Here is a 23,828-nt window from a genome sequence, read left to right as displayed (position 1 = left end):
TTTATATTTAATTCACTACTTTTATAAGAATGCTATAAAGCATCCTTATAGTGTTTTGTCAGTGGGAACAACTCATTACTCGAACTTCTAAACACGAATTTAGACTCATAAATGAAACTTTTTCTGTATTTAACGTGTAATTAAATTTAATAATTGAATCTTAAAACCGTACACAAATCCACTCATCGATTTTTACAAGTAAATTACAATTAACCAAAGCTTAACTCCTTTGACAGATACACACGCGAAAGTATAGTTTAAACAATCTTTAAATAGCTTTTAAAAAAATCATAATTATTTAGAAAACGAAATTAAATTAATTAAGGGAATTATAATTACGAATTACAGCACATTTCTAGCTTCTTAACATAGATTAAGCATGGGAGGAGCATAGAGACTAACGAACTTTGAAAGACGTTTCTTGCCGAAAACACTAAATAATTTCCCCCCTTTTTTGTGTGTAAAACGTGAACAATAAACAAAACATTTAAAAAAAATTAAATTGTAAATATAAATAATTAATTATCTGTAAGACGAACTTAGTTAAAGTCAACGTAACAGACGGTAACAAAAATAACCTTTGCACTATAACGTTATTTAAGAGAAGTCGAATTTTTTGATTTTGGCCCACCTCCAAAATAAGATATTTCTAGATCGGAAAGGAGAAGATGTGCATTCTTTTCTGACGTCACAGCATTCATGCGCAGTAAAATAATCGATCGTATGAGTTGAATTCGCAGTAGCGAGCCAGCCTATATACAAATAACACTACAACAGTGATTTTTCGGAGGCTGGGTACACTTGTACAGTAAACACTATGGATGACCGATTAAAACTGAGCGAGGTAGCTCATCTTAATGTACCAGACAGGGATCGTTCGAAGAGTCCCTCACCTGCGGATTCTCTAGCATCCTCTGCTACCGACATATCCATGCTACCTATAACTGGTAGAGGACATAGAAAGGACGAATATGTAAGTGGCAAATTGATATTTTTTCATTCGACTTTTACCTTCTTTAAATCTTCACCCCGTTCTTACGTTTTACTGGATAACGAAAGGAACCAGCTTATTTTAATGCGTATTTAATTTTATTTAAGTTTTTACTCCATTTAAACGCGTTAATTTGTTTTAATCGTGTTTTATTTAAGTAATTCAAAAGATTACAATCTCCTACACGTTTTTTAATCCATTTTTTAAATCGTTTTCGCTCCGATTTCGGTGATTTATGGATTTTTTTGTGATTTCCCCTTCAAATGCGTCTTCTCCTCATGACAGTAATGCCTAAAGGTTAAGCTGCCATTAGAAGTTTTAACGTTCCGAATATCGTAATTAATTTAAAACGATTTAACAAGAATTAATTAAATATTAATTACTATTTAATTATTTACGAAAATGGTAATAATTTTAATATATTTATAATTTAAAAACGTCGATTTCGCCTTTTTTTTTTCAATGCCAACATACAGCCATTCACATCAATTGCGTCACACCCAATAACGATATGGGGTTGTCTCACGTGACTGTGACACTGGAAGGTGTGCTATCGACGTCACTACCGAAAGTCTCGATTTTTAGGATTTAGTTGATGGAATTTCTCTTATGTCGAAGCAATGGAGATATTAAAAGGTCTCACGCCAGCCATTTTTGGGACAATTATACAATGTTTCAATATAGCAGTTTGACATTTTAAATGCTCTCGTGTGACGTCATCTTTCTAAGTTGAAGGTGACAATTAAATCTGTCAACGCTTAAACAGGTGATTTGTATATTTAGTAACTGTGAATGGACTCACACTTAAACAATTCTCTGTACAGAATAAATATTTTCATGGATCCCTCTTAGCTATTTTGGTTAGTACAAAAATATCTTTGTACACTTGTAAACCCATTAAAAAAAAACACTTCATTTTTTAAAAATATTTATTCATTTTTAAATCGATTCATCAATAGATATCAAGTTCTTTTTATAGATCCGACATTAAATTAACCACTTTCAACTTAAATCTCCCAACAATTTATTTGAATTTATTATAAATTATAGAATTATTTTAAATTTATAAAAGTTATTCTATAAATTAAATAAATAATTTATATTTTATACCAGTTTAATATGATTATTAAGCTGCCTTCTGTCTCTTGATACTCCATTTCTGTATGTATAAATACATAGATATATTTGAGAATTTATAAAATTAAGCTTGATATCATGCTTAATTTTATATTTTTGGATAATTTTTAAGCATTTATTTGATATTTTAATTACAATTTATCAAAAAATGACATTAAAATATGTTCAATTTAACAATTTATTGATCATATTCCCCTATAATGCACCAGATATCATGAATCAAATAATCAATATTGAGAGTGATAAATATGAATTTTTTTAGCTTAATATCAAACATTATGTGTTGTTTTATCTTACATAATTAATATTATATCAAATTTACACATAATCATTTAATTATAGTCTATAATAAACGTATAAACAACACTTTAACATTAAATTTTTTATAAATTAGAATGAAAAGTAACAGAAATATAATCATATTATAATGTAGATATTAGTTTTAATGTTAATTAACTTAAAGAGAACAATTTTCTTATTGTTTGTTGAGAGTTTAGGAAGGAGAGTTGAATGTACTTTATATATTAATGATGTTAGAATTAATATAAAGTTATATTTAATGTAATTAAATGAGGCAAAACCAGTTTATATCCTTAAGTTCATCATAATAAACCTCAATGTTCTTCACTCTTAGTTACAACAATTTATTTGCTAGATTTTTAAACAAGAACTTAACAAGATAATAGGACTGTTAGAGGATATATAAAGGAATTAAATAATTATTATAGAACATATATTAGTGTTTTAACGTATTCAAATGGAGCTTATGATATATGGAATCAATTGATAAAGCTAAGCAAGAATGAACTTTTTAACAGTTTAAATAGTGTTAAAAGTAAGAATAATTATTAGAATTTAATTTTAATTAAAGGAATAAGGACATTTATAGATTTTTTAAAGATTTTATTAGACTAGCTGAGTTATAATAATCCATTTGAGTCAGGAAACAGTTCAAAGCGTGTGCTGAATAAAAATCGACTGCTTAATATATATATAGGAATAGTCTCATTTCTAATTAGGGAGGAAAGATATGATGTAAATAAATAGAATAATTGTTACTATTATTATTTTTCTTCTATTTAAAACAAGATACATCACAGTTTTTTAATTATTTAAATATAAAAGGCAAGCATCAACCTTTGAAAAAATCAGGAAACTTGACTCATTTCTTTTTAGTTTTTTTAATGGATTTAATAAGAAAAAAACATAATAATAACAATTAAAGACTTGTACTAGATTGTAAAATAAAACAAATTAGCTTTCCTATTGGGTAATTCCTTAACAAATAGAGCATCTATACCCTCATATACGTCAGCGTAACAGATTAGCTGAGGATAATAAGTAACAAAGTTGATGTTGATTGGTAGAATTTTCTTACGAAATCAGGAAGAATAATCTCGTGTGGGAGGTCAAATGTTAGGTTGAGGGTCAAATTATGTGAATGAAAGTCGTTATTTGCTGTTTAAAAACCGTCGCGATAAGACCTGCTACCGAAATATCGAAATGGCCACCGACGAGAGCTTATTTAAAAAGTTTAAGAAGGTGAGTTCAATTAAGGTTTAAATTGCATTAAAACTTTAATTATTATTACTTTTTAAAACTTTTATTTATATTTTTCATAATGGTATCAGATCGTAGTTGTTAGAGTATCAATTTACTACAATGGCAGCTGTTTATTATACAAGTTTTTATGTGTACGTTTGTGTACTGTTTATCTACATTTCACCTATTTCCTGACTGTTTTTCAATATCCTGAAAGAGTGCAAACATCTCATAAAGCTTCCTTTATTTAAAAAACACTCCTTTAAACAGAACAGGAAGCCATTTTGTAGGAAATAGCACCTCTTTATCCAACTTTTCAATCGTGTTTTACGTATTTTAAGACGATTTTAACGCTTTGTTTATATCGAAATTTCCGAACTTAATAAGAAATTATATAAAATGGACGAAGGCCAAACCTCAGAATTAATGTATTATGTAATTCGAAGCGATTTCGTCACATAAATCACTTAGGAAAACCATTTCAATTAATAAGAATAATAGAAAAATGCCATTATTTCATTTATCTATTTATTGACAATGATCTATTGTCTGTAAAAAATATGTTAAAACACAATTAATTCGAAATATTCCCTAACATTTGTGGCCTCATTTTGCAGGATGTTAACCATTTAATACGTCCTATATCCTGTAATTCTATTCCAATGCTTATCCTTGACAAAAATTTTTGATCTTTGATGACGTCAGCGATCGACTACTTGAATCCTGTGTGACGTCAGGGAATTTGAATTTTTTGTTTAATTAAAATGTTTACTACGTTTATTACGATTTTTTCTTCCACTGTTTTTGATATTTTGCTGACCTTTTAACGTCGGAAATAACGTGTTGCGAGTTATATTCTGACCTAAATATTATTAGAAATTTATTTTTAATGCATTTTTTAAAGATGATGTAATGTTAAATCACACAATTCTGCTTCTAAGTTTAAGAAAATAAGAGTAAAGTATTTATTTTTTTAATCGATAAAAGTCGTTCGAAAGTGAAAAATGCCACGAAAATAGCAATCGTACCGCCGTTTCATTTACTTAAATGGCAATAAAAGACAGTAAATACATTTAAAAAAATTGATTTCTTTTACTGTCTAAGACCCCTTTTCACATGATTTCTGTTGTGTAAAATGAATAAACGTGTGTTTTCCAGCCTAAAAAGTACAAGTTTTACACCCTAATAATTCTTATTTTTAAGGTAAACTTGTTTAAAATCAATAAATATCTCGTTTCTTTACGTGTGTAAATGTTATAATATATTACAAAACTGTTGCTTAGTCATGTTTATACAGTTCTTACTTAGAATAAATTCCATTTATATCTTATCTTGCCTTATATATACAAATTTTCCTTATATATAAACTAATGTTGTGGGAAAGTTAATGTTTCCAATCTCTCCTCAGTTTTAACAGTGTTAAATATAAGAAAAACATGTTTTTCTTATAGATTATCATGTGTGATAATTTAATAATTATATATATAAATGTTTGCATCAATACATGGAGTTAGGTGGGGGGTGATTTTGGCAGACGTCCACAATTCTTAATTTTCTTACAGTGTAAGCAAAATTTTATAATGTTCCATCTAATTTTCATCAAATTATCCTTTAAAATGTATATATATATGAATTAAATTCCATTGAAGATAAGCAAGATTGAATATTTCTGACGTTTAGATAGAATAAAGAGAGTTTTACAGTTGATAAAGTCGATAATTTTTTGCCAGATTTATGTAGAAATCCTTAGTTGTTACGTCGATAAAATAATTTATATAAGTGTAGATGTATAGAAACAGGAAAGTTTCAGTTAGTGGATGAATTTGCAAAAATAGTAACGAGATTTCTACAATTCAATAGTTGTATTCCCGACTTTTAAAAAAATAATAATAAAATAAATTAAAAAATATGTCCTTCGGGTTTTAAGAACTGGTTCGTGTGCTTGTCCATATATGCTCGAACCTGCCCGTCCTTGGCCCGTTTTAAATATTATATACATATTTGAAATAATTATTTTATGCTAAATAATAAATTCCTTGCTTAATTTCTCTCTCCTACCAAAAAAAATATTTAAATTTTTTTATAAAGAACCTCAACATCCTTCATCCGGGATGCGATAATATTACCTCCTAATCAATGGAACGAGTCTGACTCAATAAATGGTATTTTTTCGGTTTTATTTTAGTAATTTCAACGATTAAAATCTCAAAAATTGCGTTTTTCCTTTTTTTTTTTTTTTTTTTTTTTTGAAATAATTACTAAATTAGGTTACAACACAGTATAAATTTCACAAGAGTGACTGTGTGTACCTGTCCTTGTTAAATTTACTGCTTCTCTGCCTCCTGTATTATAGTAAAATTCTCTTTAAATTCCTCGTTTAATACGCTAAATAATTTGCTAAAATTATCATTTAAATTACACGGAATCTGATTTACACGTAAGCTAAACAGATGCATTTAAGGCCTTAACTTAGAGCCTTATTCTTAGTTTAGTTCTCACTCTATAAGACTGTAGTTAGGGCCCTCCTGTACAAGACTAAAGTTTAGAGCCTCACTCTACAAGGCCTCATTACACGAAATGAAAGCTTAGAGCTTCACGGTATAAGGATACAGCTTAGGGCCTCCATTACGAAGCAACGGTTTAGAATTTTACTCTTTAAAATTGATTTATTTCGAAGAGAGAAAGCCTATTATACATTTTAGCTTGGGTGCAACAAGTTTAAATCCCGGCCTAGTTTTCGGGTTTATTATTGAAATTATACAAGAAACAGACTTTAAAACTATTATTGTATTGATTTTATTTACTTTGAAATAAAATAACAAAAAGATTTCCTGTGTAGAAGGAAAAAATTTTTAAAAAATTAAGAATAATTTTCTACAATAAACCAGGAAATTGCCCTTTTGTTAACAATTTAAAGTCTATCTTTCGTATACAAACACTTGTCTTGTGTAAATTAGAATAAATAAATGGCGTTTTTATTTATTTTCCTTGTGTCATTTAAAATTCAAAAATTGTGACGTATTACTGAGGCCATTATGAAGTCAAATCGATTCAGTTGATGAAATGCGCAGAAAGACATGCGCAAAGGATGAATTCGAACATTTTTCAAGGACATAAAGATCAATGTTAAGGTCTTTAGGGAAAAACCTACGTCTTAAAAACTACATTTTAATCAATTACGAAAATAAATTAAAGAAATAATTAGCCTATACGTCTACTTTTTTTAAAATGATAATTAATTTTTTAAATATTTATAAAAATAATTTCATAACAATAACAATTTGTAGGGAAAAAAATCGCGTTATGAAGAAAGAGGGAAAATGTTGTTGACATCATAAAAACCTAATGACGTCAGAGGTCAATGAGATGAAGTCTAGAGGGGATCACGTGAACAGAAATGCTTCCAGATGGCATTAAGCGTGTTTACAAACCTAAAATTAATTGTATTTATTTAATGAAATTTATTTAAAATTTAAATTAATATGCGTTGTTGATTAAAATGACGATTTACGTTTTTACTTTTGTCGCGCGCGCGATTGGTCTAAATCCGGTAACGTCAACAAGTAGAATAATTACGAAATTTATTTTACGTAACGACAAATAAAATTAAGGATTAAAATTTAATTATTTATTTTTTAAAAATATTCAACACACTTAAAAGATAAATTTAAAAAAAAAAATTGCAATTATAACCAATCAGAGTAAAGAAAAATTGCATGTACGTAATTACGTATGTTTGAATAAATTTTAATGTGAATTTTTTTTATTTATATTAATTATTTAATTTCAATTTAAGATATAAATATTTGTATTAATAAAAAATATCGTTTGATATTTTTAAATGCCAAAGTTTAATTAATTTTTAAGAAATGGTAAGTCATTTTTAATACCGATAAAATGTTATTTACTAATGGAAAAATTGTTTTAACTCTTTCGAAAATATTTATTTCGTCAAATAAATACGATTACGTATATTTCTACGAAAACTAAAATTAACTTTCTACAATTGCTATTTTGTTACAAAACCCACCGACTGTTTTTGCGAAAACAGCCGAAACCGAGTTAAACCAATCGTCTTACTTATATATACAATTATACGCGCATATCAATGGTGTCTATTCTAAAAACTCGCTCGAAAATGAAATTAATTTAAGTATATTAATTCTAACAAGAAATACGATGTGAAATATCGTTTCCTTCCAATATATTTATAGAACAATTTAATTAATATGTAATATTAAACTAAAATGAGTACAGTTTTACTTCGTTTAACGTTATAATCGATAGCTTGGTAAACTAGATTATAACCAGTTTTCTAAGAAGGAGTAAGACGAATTTTTCGCATTAAACCGTTGTGGCCGAGTTTGTTTTAATTTTTTTATTAACAGAAACTCTTCTGGAGTTGGAAGGAATCAATCTAACATGGCAGACAAGGCAGTCCTATATTTACTCCTATTTCTGGTTATATTTAGCATTTTGGACGTGATTCGTTGTGTTGTAAAAGCGCCTAATCGTCGCTTCTTTGATATATTTCTGTCTAGTTTCTGTGTTTATTATTGTTATTTTTTTAAATTCTATCTTTTTAAAATAGTTCTAAAACCACGTCAGAGCATTCGAAAATTAAAAAAAAAAATCATTATTCTTATTTTTAAATAAATAAATAAACGTATAAATGAATCGAGATATGGACGAAGAAAGGGAGGATGCTGGAAAAACGAGTAGAAAAATCAAAAATCCACCTCAAGTAAGCCAAATAAGTATCAAATGTATGAATATAAACCTATAATAATGGGTTTTAATATACATAAAACATGGCTACCTCCAGCAAATGTCAAAGGGGTCGATTTTCCCATCTGGAAGCAGCAGGTGATGGAAATATGTTATAGGAAAATATAAATTGACGTTTTAAGTCCTCTTTCTTTTCTAAAACGGACAAATTTATACGATAAAATATTAAAGATGATTGTTTTCTTAATCGATTCCGAGCTGTTTTTTAACACGAGGTTATATGTATGTATATATATATATATAATTTGGATGGATAAACAAACCAGAGCAGAAACTACGTGACCTCAGACACATCTCGGAGGTTTGTCGGACAGTAGCCAAAAATGACGCACCAGTCAGACTCTATTGATCAAAGAGGGTTGCGTGCAAGTACACCGTGGGTGTGTTCGTCGTTGGAGGTGTGTGTGGTTTGAAGGTCACCTTGACGAGGAATGTACCTTGGCACGTTGCCATACACTAGAAGCGATTGTGTCGTCTACTTTTTCTTCTTTCTACTGTTTTCGGATGTAAAAAATTCGACCCTAAATATATAAAATTGCGCTACCGGTTTTTGTTTATAATCTTCTTCTATATACTGATTTTATTTTTATATAATTTATATATATATTCATTTTTTAGTAGGTTACCTATTTAATTCTATACAATGAACGTAATTGGATATTAAACTTTGTACGTCTGTTAAGAAGAAACCTTTTAAAGTTTAAAAATAAATTTTTGTTCTAGAAATAATATATATTTACTTTAATATACTTAATTGACACGTTTATAATTAAACGTATGCCAATGAAATGCGTTTTATATACGAAAACATCTGTTACGATTATAATTATTATAATTAATTTAGTAATTAATAAACGATTTTAATAATTTTATAGGTAAGTTAATGATAGAGATGGAGAAAGAGGAATGATGCAACATCTTCCTCTTTCCCTCTCTCTCTTTATCCGGAGACGAGTTTCGGAGCGTGGGTTATGTTAATCCGTAATCTTGATTAATCCAAGAGATTAATAATTAAGAATTTAGATAATTTTTTTTTAACCTGGAGATGTCGAAATATAGTAAAAATTTGAATTAAAATGCTGAATTATGATGAAAATTCTGATTGATAGAGCAAGATTTGGGTTTAAAAATCATTGTAATTAGTATTAGAGGATGTTTTAATTTAAAATTAGAGCTTAAAATATTGATTTTACAAATCAGATTTGGTAGAAAGTAGATGCAATTACTTTCTCATTAGTCACAGCTGAGAAATTTTCAGATTGTTATTGCCCTATTATTGGCTGTATCACTTAGTAAAAACCAATTAAATAGGATCTAATAAAGAAATTTGAATTTTAAATGACTTAATCGTGTTAGAAATCTTATTTATCATTTATTAAGTCGAGCGTTAAAATGCGCCGGATGACGTAAATGTAATAAAATATACGATAATTCTCGAAAGAAATATTTAAAAAATGAATTAAAATGTTGCAAGCGATTTCGTCATCGTCTTACTTCCCAGTAAAGATCTCGAGACCATTAATTTTTTAAACCCCCCTCGGCGTAAATTGCGTCACGTATTTTTGGGTGCCATTTCCTTAATTCGGCGTCGTCTTATTTTCCGTTTTGTATTATTTATCTGCCGTCATCTGCGATAATTTTTCTAAGACGTTTATGACCTTTACGCGCCTTTTACCTGTTAAAGGTAAGTAAAGTGACGTAGGAGGCTCGAACCAGTAAAGCAAACGATCGTCTACGACGCATGCGTAGTTTAGCCGACACGGTGACGCGGCATTAGTGACGTAAGCGACGTATATTCCTTCCGTGCGGCTACGTCTCGACGTTTTACTCTTCTGCTTCCTCGGGGGTGAGGTCTAGAGTCGAGAGCTCTCGAAGTCGACCGCTTACTGAATAAATCTGTGATATGTTAAAATGCCTTACATACGGAGATCTGTAAGTTTTTAATGGTAATTCTGTGAGTTTAAGTAAAAAAAATATATATATAAGTAGATTATCTTAAGAGAGAAACCCGTTTTACCAGTTCCGATTGTTTTTTCTCCAGTTCCTTTTCATTGCGGTGTTTAATTATAACCGGGTTCAATGGCGTCCTAATTTAACACGGCCATGCCGTCGGTCGTGCCTCTCTGTTGGAGCCATCCCATTGGATGTCGCGAACACACCTCCGTTTCTATTGGTTCATCGATTAGGGTGTGTCGCTCGTGAAACATTAACTGCTGTCGGAATGGTTTCTATGTAGACGAAAATTTTCTAAAAAGTCTCAATTATTTATTTATTTTAAATTATCGACATTTAAATTTATAAATATATATATATATATATATATATATATAAACCGTTTAATTTACATTGTTTATTTATTTCAAAATTTTCTATTAAACACTTCAAATTTCAAGCATTATTTATAAAAAATTGAAATTTTATAAGCGTGTTTTTAATAAATTTTAATATTTTCTTCGTTATTTTTTCTTATTTTAACGACATTCCGAACGTCGTCAAGTATAACAGACATTGTTAGAGATGATTTTTCAGTTTCTCAAGGTTATCAGTTAAATAGAGAATGCAACAGTAATTCCATTCCTACTAAACCTGAAATTTTAATAATTAAATTCTAAATGAAAATCTTAATTATTTTCTTCCTTCCTGGTTGATTCTAGATATTCCTAAATAGGAATGTTTTTATTTATAAATGAATGCCAAGTTCTAGAATTAAATAAAAATGAAAACTTTGTAGTAAATGTATGCATTCTTCTCCTCACTCGCTGTAAATAGATGCAGGGTTGATACATTTCTTGGTATAATTTTAGTATTCCGAGAAGTGCCCAGCAGCATTCTGTCCCACTTCAACTATTGAAACTTAATTCTCTGCTTGAAAAATAGGCCAACGTGGCCACGTATCAGAATATCAGAAAATACTACGAGAAAGGAAAATAACAAGTTTGAAACTTCGGAGAACCGGAAATTTTTTTTTTTTATAAATTAAATAACGCAGTTTAAATGTCTCGTTGAGTAATAAAAATTTAAATACAAATGCCTTACTTTGAAATGAATTCATTAAATTTTAAATAATTAAATGCTTATTTTTAGATCGTTAAACTTAAGAACATTAAATTAATGGGAGTGTTTTAATATTTGAACTATCTGACATTTATTTACATTATTAAACTGAATCTATTTTTATTGTCATCTTTATTTGTCTAAAGAATAACTTTTATTTAGCAAATGAAATGCTTATTAAATTTCACATACTTAAAAATAATTAATTCTTGTTAAAATTCATTTCTGTGGTTCCAAATAAAATGTCAGAATTTACAAGAATCTCAATATATTTCTGACCACGGGACATGTACTTGATTTATTGAGATTAAAAGAAAAATATGATCTTAATTTAGATCTCGACTGTACGAATATTTTTGGACGTCGGAAGTTGCTTTATCACTCGATGACATCTGCATTACCATAAGATTTTTTTTACAATTCTTGTGTAAAGTTTTCCTTTTAAATAATTTCTTTTACAAATTTTTCAATAGTTTTTATATTTTGATAAATGTGTTTCAGGTTTGCAATAGTTATATAAACCGGTTATAATAAAGTATTTTATGAAATTATAGTCATTATTTCCTAACCTAGTTTTCATTTGATAATTTTATTCTTCTTGGATGGTAATGTTGCATTACTTCAGAGTATTGCAGGGAAGCATCTTGCCAAAGTAACTGTTTCCTAGAAGTAAACAGGTCCCTTGATGTACCACTTGGCAGTATTTTATCTTGTCATAAATATGGAACATTTGTGGAAGTGTGGATAATGGAATAAAACTTATTTTCATTATTTTAAAACTTAGATTTGAGTGTTTTTCGTATTTATCCTATGCATATAAAAGATTAAAATTGTCAATAAAGTGTTTAATTGTTTCAAATCAAACTTTGACTTCATATATTCTAGATTTAAAGTTTCATGTAATATTTGATGTTTAACACTTTTTTAAATTCTATTTCAGGGTTTGACTAGCCACTTAGTTTTTGCCATTGCAGCTGCTGCATTGGGTTCTTCATTCCAGCATGGTTATAATACAGGTGTTGTCAATGCTCCAGAAAAAGTAAGTTATATTTTAATCTGATATTGTGTTTTTAGTGAATTTTTCTAACAAGTCTTCTATATAATTTAGTTGGTTCAAGACTTCATCAATGAAACATATTCGGCAAGATTTGGAGAGATAGCAGATAAACAAACTATAACAATAATTTATTCTATTGTGGTCTCCATTTTCTGCGTGGGTGGAATGGCGGGTGCTCTAATGACTGCGTATATAGCAGAGAAATTTGGAAGAAAGAAGGGCTTGCTGCTAAATAATGTGTTTGTTTTTATTGCTGCTGCTTTTATGGGATTTTCCAAGTTGTGCAGATCGTATGAAATGCTCATTTTCGGTCGTTTTTTTATTGGTCTTAATTCTGGTATGATATTCAAAATTCAAAATTTACTCAGAGTGGAGATAACAGAATTTTTGAATGTAAATTTTTGCACGTAGGTTTGAATGCCGGTCTTGCTCCAATGTATTTAACAGAAATAGCTCCTTTGCATCTGAGAGGTGCGGTTGGTACAATTTATCAGCTAGTGGTTACCATTTCAATTCTTGTATCGCAGGTTCTTGGATTACCCGAGATTCTTGGAACAGCAGATAGATGGCCATTTTTATTTGGTAACATTTTTTAAAATATTATTTATTTTGATTAGTTATTCTGCTGTAACTAATTATTTTTGAATGTTCTACAATGACTAGTTCAATTATATTTTTAGATATTTTAAAATAAAAAAATTAGAATTTCTAAAATATTGTCTCGTATTTTAGAATACCTAAAAATTCTAAAATATGAAACAAATCTTATGCTATATATTGTGGGCATCACAGAAAATTTTCCATGTGAAGCTCGGAAACATGGGAAAAAACCAATTATTTAAGTAGGTTATAGAATACCACTTTGCATCCCAGCACGGTTGAAGGTAGAAGGTTACATCTCAATCACTTTTGACCATAATTTGTGAAATTTTTTAATCAATTATGGTAGGGGCAAGCACCCCATATGCCCCCTTCTGTGGATACCCATGCTATATATCATATCAAATGTTAAATATTTAAATTTTAACTGAACAATAATGTTCATCAGTTAAATCAGTTCTTTAGATAGAGAATTATCTTCTTAACTAAGGAATTAATAGGGATATTTTTCCTTCTAGCTATGACAATAGTACCAGCAATCTTCATGCTTGTCACAATGCCACTTTGTCCCGAATCCCCAAAATATATACTCATCACGCAAGGAAGAGATGTTGCTGCACAAAAATGTAATTATTGAGTAATATAAACTTTGAATTATTGAAAGAATTGCTATAAAATTTATTTTGAATTATCTTTTAGCTTTAACGTGGCTAAGAGGTACAATTGAAGTACACGATGAGATGGATGAAATGAGAGCAGAATACGAATCTATGAAATTAGTTCCAAAGGTAACACTGTACGAGATGTGGCATAACCCGAGTCTTCGTACACCACTCTTTATATCGGTTACTGTGATGTTATCGCAACAATTATCTGGTATTAATGCCGTAAGTATAAACATTTCGTAAAAGTTAAATATAAATTTGTTTTTAAATTCATATCTAATAAAACTGTAAAACTTGCAGATTATTTTCTTTTCTACTGGAATATTTGGTGATGCTGGATTGGAAGCAGATGAAGCGCTCTATGCTACTTTAGGTATGGGTAGTATCAATGTAGTGATGACAGTAGTTTCGTTAATTCTCGTGGAAAAGTCTGGAAGACGTACACTTCAACTCATTGGCTTAGCAGGAATGTGTATGTCATCTATTTTATTAACGCTCTGCCTGAAACTAAAGGTAACTGACTGGTTGCATTTTGTTAACCTGAATACATTTCTAAGTTTTTTCATTATATACAACTTTTTTAAATTTAGGATGAAGCACACTGGTTATCATATTTCAGCATAGTATTGGTTATTTTATTTGTGGTTATGTTTGCTACTGGACCTGGTAAGTAATGTTTGCCATCTAATTTCAAATTTTAATATCTAGAGGGGAATAAATTTAAAAAACTATTTCACAATATATGTAAGATCTATTAATAGTAGTCTGCATTGTATATAAACTAATAAATATAAATTTTTGCAGGTTCGATTCCTTGGTTTCTTGTAACTGAATTGTTTGGTCATGGAGCTAGACCAATTGCAACTAGTATCGCTGTTGCAGTTAACTGGAGTGCTAATTTTATTGTTGGTCTTTGCTTTCTACCATTAAAGGTATTATTCTTTATAAAATAAAATATTTTTTGAATAATTATTCCACTTTAAAGATATAATTCGTTCCTTTCATTATTAGAATTTGATAGGAGAATATATCTTCCTCGTCTTCTCGGCGCTTCTGGTGCTGTTTTTGATCTTCACATATAAGAAAGTTCCTGAAACAAAGAATAAGACTGCTGAAGAGATTGCTGCATTATTCCGTCAAAAGGCCTATCAATGAGTTATAAAAACTAATATTGTGATGTGTGTATAAACAAGCAATAGTGATAGAAAAAAACATATATATAAATGCACATTATAGTGGGAGGGGAAACTGGGAATCGTTTAAGATGGACCATGGACTTTGAATTATTTCAACAAATTACCTTTTAATGTGATGCAATAAGTTCCATTTGATGCAGCCACAAGACAAATATCGGCAAGTTTTACATACAACGGCTGCATAATATACCACAGGGTACAGGACTGTCTGTGGGTATGACCAGATACGTATATGCCATATCTTAAGTGACATTAGCTTTGCGCATACCGTCCTGTATTGGACACGCTAATGGAAACTGTGCCTCGCCCGTGACTTGTATGTTTATACATTCACGTTGTTTAGGGTGCTTGTCACTGTGTGAATATAGAATATGTAAATAAGTGGAAAAGTATATATTATACAAAGTTTCTAAAGGCATATACCCTGCAAAAATAGAAAAATTATATCAAGAAAATTTTAGAGAGATTTTGTAATCCAAGCACAAGGGTAACAATTAAATTTAAAAACCTATTTATATTTTAGAAATTGCAGATTTCTGTAAATAAGATATTTAAATTAATCTATATATATGTGTAAACATATATACAAAGTCATACCTGCTGCGTATTGATGTATTCCTGGTAATAATAATTTTTAGGCAGCTGAAATTTAGAATTATACAATTTATTTTTATCATTTAAAATTTTTTGTAGTTTATTATACTTGAGCTTTAGTCATGCAATTGTTTATAATTTATATTTATTGAAAATTTGATCACTTCAAAATTGTTTAATATTTGTTTAGTAAACTGTTTTTTATTTAAGTATTTGTTGATAACTATATTAAAATCAAAATTCCGGACGAACGTCCGGATCCATATACCGCTGTCCAATCCGTAATATGTTAATAATGACATAGAATTTAGAATTTTAATTGGTGCTTTGAACAATAATAATCAGAGAATTCTGGGATAAAAATTCCACTACTTATTAGAATTATGTGTTAATTGTGGATATGTTCATTTTAGCCATTCCATAAATTGTATATTAGAAAAAGAAAACTTTGTTAATTATTAGTGAATCTCTGCATGAACAATATTTTCTTCCTGGTTAAACAATGTAATTTGAGACTATAATTTTAAAGCCTAAAAGGGTGTTTGCCAAATAAGCTACCATTTCATATCAACTAGATCTGTTGTAATTCATCATTGTAAATAGTGTAACATAAATATCATTGATAGTAATATGGAGTGCTCTTTTCATCTTGTGGAGTTTGCTGTTTTAGTTTATCTTCAATAATATCAGAAATAAGAATAGCCAAAATTTTACCTTCCTTTATAAACTGTTGGAAACTGTTCGTACAATTGAGAATGAATGTAAAAATAATGTAAACTGAAAGAATAAAGTGAACATATTCGGTGATAGTAATCTGTGTATTTAATAAATTTGTATAGCAGGTAAGTAAATCTTGAACATATTCGGATCATCCTTCTAATTTTAATGACTCTTGCAACATTAAAATCTAGCTAAATTTAAACTAGCTCTGAGCCCAGATCACTAAATACTTAGTCATCAAGACACTGTCATTCTGATATAGAATATCTAAATTTATAATAATGTAATTCAAGTTTTTTTTCCTTGATTATGTAAATTTGAACACCTATTTCATTGAAAATACAACCAAAATTTGGAGCACTACATCTTGTAAATGTGCTAGATTATTATTTTAACACTTAATCTTCACTGTGTATTTGAAAACAGTAGTAGTATAAACTTTGCCATTTAGCATTTTGTCTTGAAATTTTAAACCTGCTTAAAATATATAATATAATTCGTCATTGCTGCAAGGGCTATCTAAACAATTATTATAGTTGCAATAAATTTGTCTCCAACTTACCAAAGCAAATTTTTTTTTTTAGATACATTTTAACCCGACTTTAATACCAAATTAACTGTTGTAACACATACCGTATTTTACGGACTATAAGACGCACTTTTTTCTTCAAAAAATTGCCTCCAAAATTCGGGTGCATCTTATAGTCCGTAAAATACGGTAATTTTTAGAACTGAAATCAAATGTGTTGTTCATGTTCTGTAATTTTGTTGTTCCAATTAAATATTGTGATTTATTGCCATAGCAGTTTTCTATTTTAAATGTAGAGAGCACGATCACACTCCCCCCCCTAATATTTGCTGTATCACGTAGATAGTGTTGTTTTTTTAATTTAATTTCCTGTATTCTAGATTTCTCCCCTTGCATAGCTTTTAATAATAGTTATAATTACTTCAAATTTAAGAATGTAAAAATTTGCCAATTGATATACATTTTGTTTTGACAAAAATACCTATAATACAAAGTATTAAAAAGATGTGCATTTTTTAGAAACATCTTTTGATTGGCTTTAGTTTGAATGTGCAGTATTCAAGAATTGATACTATATATTCGTGGTACTTGAAACAAAGTATTCAATCATTAACCAAGTACCTTGTAAATAAAAGATAAATTTTGATTAAACGAATTAAACAATCTTTTGTCAAGAAAACATTTTTTCTTGGTCAGATTTATATATTGAGGGAGATATCACCCTACTGATATATGGAAGAGGAGTATTTTTGACCTGCACCTGTTTCTTGTTATATAATTCTATAAATTGCAAGTGAGAGAGACTTATTGTAAATATTTTATGGACAATATTGCAATTTTTACAGTAATTTTATCAACCAAATTTATTTTTCTAATGTCTTTAACTGATTTAGTTCTGTACTTTTTTTTGGATCAAAATTTGTTTTAAACACACCTTTTGATGATTGGTAATTTTATCAAACGAGAAAAAAATCTGATATAAAATAATATCTAAATTAATTTCATCATATGAAATTAGCACAGTATTGCAATAAGTTCCAGTTTCTGAATTCAGAAATTAACAGCAATTAAATTACAACAATAGAATTACTTATTCCTTGAAATTCAATTAGATTTATTATAAATTTATTTACATTCAGAAACCTTTTATTAAACATGATCATTCTTTAAGTGAAATTGTTTTTGTATATCATTTGGTAATCTTAATTGCTAATCCTAGAGTGACCTCGATCTTGCAAAATGTTTTAATTTAACACACTACATTATTCGTTATGCATACACAAAAAATCTGTTTCTGTAGTAGTAAACTTTTATTTACGTATGTTCTAATGGTTTTATCGCCACTTTTGAGTTATAAACTTCAATTTGTGTATTTTGCAAGTGTTCTGCATTTGTATTTGTCAAAAAAATCTTGATTATTGAGTAGCATATTAATGATGGTAGCAATTCAAAGGAAAATATATCTGCTGGAAAGATGCTCTGATTATTAATTATTATTAAACTAGTATCTCTTTGACCCATTGTCTAGGTGTATGCTTGGCAATCTGTATAAAATATTGGGTGAATATACAAAAGAGTGTCATGTACAGCACTCATTTGTTTTTAACTTTTGTAGTATGGTATAAAATAATGTTGGGAGGGGGAAAATTTGCTGGTACAAAAATATTGGGGAGATATGTCCAGTCTATCCTATACAGATTGATGCCTATACACTTTGCTTGCAAATGATACTTGATATCTTTCTTTTGCTCATCCTTTTCTGTCACCAGCCCAAAAACAGAATTAAAAAATTCCAACAGCATTTTATTGAAGCAGGATTACCTTGTAAACTTTTGAAAAGTGAATAAATTTCCATATTTTGAAAATTGTAAAAACATTAACTGAATTTTATTAATAATATATAAGTTTGCTTCTATGTAATCTATATATATATATATATATAATCGAAACGAGTTGATAATAATAATAATAATCAGCGCCGAGCCCAAATGGTTAGGAGTCGAAAGTTGAAATTTGGTACACAGTTAGTGTGCATTCTCGTGATGTACCCTAAGAAGGGATTTTTTGAAATTCCTCCCCACGGAGAAGAGGGACAGGATTAAGGCTTAACACTTCCATCAACAATGGAAGTGTTAAGAGAAAGGGATGTGCAAGACGCAGATGCAGTTTTTGCGGAAAATTGAACATATTTTTTCGACCCATCTAAAAATTCTCTAATTAGTCTGGAAACGGGGGGATCCAATTCTTTCATTCTGTGAAAATGGGTAAGATTGACTATAACGTAATAATCTTAATCTTCGTTATCGTTACTTTTGCCCGAGCAACGCCAGGCCTACTACCTGCTAATTTATTATAATTAAAATTTTCTTATAAAATAGATAATGGATCTAAAAAATAATTAAGAAAAAATAGTTAATAAAACTTATAAATCAGTAATAGATAATTCAGTGCAATTGTTTTTATTTTTGAAATGTCAAGTATTTAATGCAACAATTTGTATGAAATTTATTTTTTAAAAAATCCAACGATTATGTAAAAACCCATTTAAATAAAATTTATTAATTAAATTATACTAATTACATATTTTTAATTGTCAACATTGAAAACAATACACAATGTTTAACTAAGTAAAGTGATGTTCAGTTTGCAAAGTTTTATTGGGCAAAAGGATTACTCAGATCGGTAGTGTCATCAGTTTAAAATTTGTATTGAAAATTGTGTCAAATGCATTAAAATCAAGAAAAAAAGCAAAAAGAGTTTATGATTCAAACAGGTGTGACCTTGCCTTAGCTTCTAAGTTTCTACAACTGCTGTCTGCTTTTGAAATATCCAACCAAAAAACTATTAAAAGTCTATGGAAAAATCTGTGACTTTTTTACATTCTATCAGAAGTAACTTTTCCCACATTTTTTGATTTTTGTGTCATCTTCACATTGAGCCAATGATGATACATATCATCATGCATAAAATGATATGTAACTTGTACAGATTTAAACAAATTTAATATGCTTTTGCTAGCCATTAAAAATTAAGAAAGTCAATCAAAACATGGAAATGTCAGAAATAATTAAATTAATTTGCTTTTAATTATAATATCAAAAATAATGAGCATTTTTATGTAGCCAACTACATACTAGTTGCTTAGTTGCCTTACACTGCTGCTTCTTGTTTACGATATTTTGCAAAGAATACAGCGACACCCGGAAAACTCGACACCGTAGGTTAATTAGTCGGCTTTCTGTGGTCCCGGCCAACTTATATAGGCAATAATGTTATTAATGTTAAAAAACTCGGTATACTCAACATCGTTTAACTCGTCACCACTGGATAAATCAACATACTTTTTCTGTTTCACACTTTTTAGACATCTGATAAGTCAACTCCCCTCCTGAAAAAATGAGTTCACACTGTACAATAAGCTGTTTGGTGTGAACTCATTTTTCAGGGGGAATCGACTTATCATAATTCTAAAAAGTATGTTGATTTATCCAGTGGTGACGAGTTAAACGATGTCAAGTAAACCAAGTTTTTTAAGGTTAATAGCATTATTGCCTATATAAGTCGGCCGGGACCACAGAAAACTGACTATGTAACCGAGTGTTGAGTTATCCGGGTGTCGACTTATGTATTTTGTTTGTTTATCTACTAGCAGACCGAACAACAACCTATTCATTTCTTTGATCAAGATACTAAATAATACATGTTATTTCTATTAAGATTATGAAATTGGAAAATGAAAACACAAAAATACTAACAGAAGTCACTTCCGTTAAACAAAAATTTACTGTAACACGAAAAAACTGTAAGGTCTTTAAATCTATGATTGCTAAATGAATGATTAAGAAAACGATGAAATATTTAACATAAAAAAAAATTTTAAAATAAACACTTCATCTAAAATTTATATATATAATGAATATATTGTCACAATTCAACAAATCTTTAGATAACACATTAAACTTAAGTAGGAAGTTTTATTGTTTGAATTTCCCTGACCAAACTCATTCACAGTCAAGGATATTTATAATTCAATACACAAAAGAAAAGTAAGAAAAGTGTTACATTACATGTGTAATTTTATTAATACGATTCAATGTTAATTCTATTGTTTTAATACTATTTTCTGTATATTTTGAATTTATTATTGTTAATTTTTTATTTTATCAAATGCAAAATCTCAATTCATGTTTTTTTAAGTCTTTAATCTGTAAATTTAAAAGGTTACAAGAAATTTTTTTTTTATAACAGTAAGAAATGATTGAAAATTTCTGTTCTCACTTTCTAATCTTTATAGCAATCATTTGATAAATGTTTATGACGTTATTATAGTAACAACATATGTTATCACAAAAATGTTAATAATTATAATTTAGCTTATTCATTCATTTGAATATTATTGCATTATATAATTATGTCAATTAATTATCTATCAAATATATAAGCAGTTTTATCCTTTATGTAATTGGTCATAATGTAAATGCAAAAACATTATTTAAAAAATAAATAATAATAATTATAATAATTTTGCTATAAATTCAGAATGATTTAATAAGAATGGTATAAATTATTTAAACATTACAACATCTAAGTTATTAAAATCATATTAAATGAAAATATATGTTACATACAATGATATCTGCGTAAACTGAACTTGCACGGTACTTAATATTTTTTCTGGTTTGGCAGGTTTCCATTTTAAACAGGCTCTTTTAACAGTGAAAATCTGTGCATTCCGAGGAATTTTTCCCATTTAGGCATATTTCCATCCTATTAAAGTTCTGTTTTGGACAAGTTTTACCGTATATATTTATTACAATAAACACTTATTAAAAATCATCAATCAACGGTCTTTTTTGTTGTTTTTTACTCGTATCCAATATTAGTTTGACCATGCCTACAAAAGAGGCAGCTGGGTGACTATGGCAGGACCCGACACATCCAGATCAGACTACCATAATAAAATTCCTGGGATTTTTTGACTGCCCCAGGTTCCTAGTGTGATAGATTGAAGCCTTAACTGCCTTGGCCATCTGGCTGTGACAATTAGCAGTCACAAATTTATAGCCTTTAAAAATATACTGAAATTAGTTGATATTCAATCTATTCTTACTAATGACAAGGATGTAGATGTATGAAAAATTTTTATAGTTTTGAAACATGGCTTATCTAAAAATTGCTAATTCACTTACGAATTCTCATTATTTTAAAAGAATTTCAATAAATTATGTATTCAATATTAATTACTGGACCAGGTATAATAAATACTGCTAAACTAATCCTAAGTAATCTTAATATTAATGTCAATATAAAATAAAATCCAATTCTAATGCAGATTTTGCACTCGGATATTTTAATATATAAATACTTCGAGTCAATTAATTAATGATTAATATGATTTACATGATAAAGCATACACTTTACTCATGGATTACCATTACTCACTATAGCAAGTAAGAGTAACGATAATCTTTGTTACATTGATTCCACAATTACTCCTAGAAATAATACAATTCGGAACTTCAAATTTTAAGCAATTAAAACTGTATGCAGTATTGCATTTATATTTATGACAAATAAGCCAAAAATTAATATTAATTGAAAACAATATTTGTCAATTAGACTAGTATAGAGTACTAATATTTCAAATATTTCAGTATATTTTGTAATTATATATATAAAATTACTGTACATATTTATTTAGTAAGAAAATAAAAAAAACTAGAATGTATAGCATTGTACTACATACCACAGTATATATATATATAGTTTCACAGAGACCAAACACTCGATGTAACTGGAAATTACTGTCATATGTCAATTGTAGCACTGTAAAACTAGGTCGTATACATAATATTATGCAAGATTTAAAATAAATTAATTTACTAATTAAAATAAATAAGATATGTACAAACTTTTTAACACTCGAATATGATCACTGATGACTAAATTTTCAATTTTTATAATAAGTTAGTTGAATTTTACAAAATGAATACAACTATTTAAAATATTTGTTCCTTGTCAGAAAAAAACTTTTTTAACTGCAAAATTTTATAAATTTAAAATTATTTAACTGTCAAAATAATTATTTAGATAATGATACAGAAATTAAAAACTTATTTTAGGTCCCACACAGTTTTAAACTTTTTCTGCTCTCTAAGCATGTAAATGGCCTCTATTTTTCCATGACAGTCATGAATTCAGCTAGGCCCATAATGGAACAGCTTGATGATAGACAGGACCCAATATATATGAACGGACTGCCCATGAAAAATTCCTAAGAATTCTGACCTAGACATGAATCCAGGTCTCCAAAGTAGCAGGCTGATATCTTCAACCTCCTTGGACATCCAGCCATCATTTGGAATTATGTTTTTAAAAACAAATGTAGAGTAAACAAGCAATTATTTATTGTGACAATGCCAGGCTGCAATTTTTAATCATTTTTTAAATTTATTTAAAAATATATGCTCTCCACCTCAAATTAGTAGTGTCTTTCCCCTGTACATCATACTTTTCCTGTTAGCAACAGAGTTGTGCCAGCCATCTATCTAACTCCTTTTGGGAAAAATTTTTGAATTGAAATAATGTGACTTCTGAAGTTAGCATATAGTTAATCAGAGTCTCTTGCCCCCTAAGCTTTCCATACTTGGTCTTGACTTTCATCTATCTAACTGTGTTCTCAAGGTAAATAAAGGACAAGCAAACAACAGTGAGAATTTATAAGTATACAATTTTTTCAAATTGCAGCCCAACAACAACCTTTAATCTAGTAATTAATTATAAAGATTGTTTTTTATTATATTCTGATCATTCAAGTCTTTTCCAAAATAAGTATGTAAAATAGCTTGTTTACATCTAAAATCTGTTATTAAATTGTTTGAGAGCAATTTAATAGAATTACTTTTTTGGTACTTATATTGGTAGAATAAAAATATATATTATTTGTTTTTAAAGA

General features: G+C 28.6%; 1 protein-coding gene across 5 annotated transcripts; it reads left to right on the top strand.

Annotated features, from left to right (window-relative positions):
* Positions 1–715: 715 nt before the first annotated feature.
* On the top strand, positions 716–16,437 carry LOC136977028 (solute carrier family 2, facilitated glucose transporter member 1-like). 5 transcript variants are annotated; one of them, XM_067272444.1, is made up of 10 exons: positions 716–973; positions 12,453–12,551; positions 12,621–12,906; positions 12,981–13,151; positions 13,688–13,795; positions 13,869–14,056; positions 14,135–14,347; positions 14,425–14,500; positions 14,639–14,766; positions 14,846–16,437. In XM_067272444.1, exons 1-10 carry the CDS (start codon positions 818–820, stop codon positions 14,987–14,989), a joined length of 1,569 nt encoding a protein of 522 aa, XP_067128545.1. In that variant the 5' UTR covers positions 716–817; the 3' UTR covers positions 14,990–16,437. The 5 variants fall into 5 exon arrangements, with proteins under 5 accessions (XP_067128545.1, XP_067128548.1, XP_067128546.1 ...); XM_067272447.1 differs by lacking the exon at positions 716–973 and adding an exon at positions 3,522–3,670; XM_067272445.1 differs by lacking the exon at positions 716–973 and adding an exon at positions 8,268–8,414.
* The last annotated feature ends 7,391 nt before the right edge of the window (positions 16,438–23,828 follow it).

Source organism: Centruroides vittatus, unplaced genomic scaffold (assembly GCF_030686945.1).
Source record: "Centruroides vittatus isolate TY-2023 unplaced genomic scaffold, ASM3068694v2 contig_439, whole genome shotgun sequence".
Lineage (NCBI taxonomy): Eukaryota > Metazoa > Arthropoda > Arachnida > Scorpiones > Buthidae > Centruroides > Centruroides vittatus.
This window is presented reverse-complemented; position numbering and strand designations above follow the sequence as displayed.

Bases quoted from the DNA above. Each gene is read 5' to 3' on its own strand.
- LOC136977028 (XM_067272444.1), top strand. From the start codon at position 818: ATGGATGACCGATTAAAACTGAGCGAGGTAGCTCATCTTAATGTACCA. The intron at 12,907-12,980 runs GTATGATATTCA...TTTTGCACGTAG, and splicing joins TTTTATTGGTCTTAATTCTG to GTTTGAATGCCGGTCTTGCT. The intron at 14,501-14,638 runs GTAAGTAATGTT...AAATTTTTGCAG, and splicing joins TATGTTTGCTACTGGACCTG to GTTCGATTCCTTGGTTTCTT.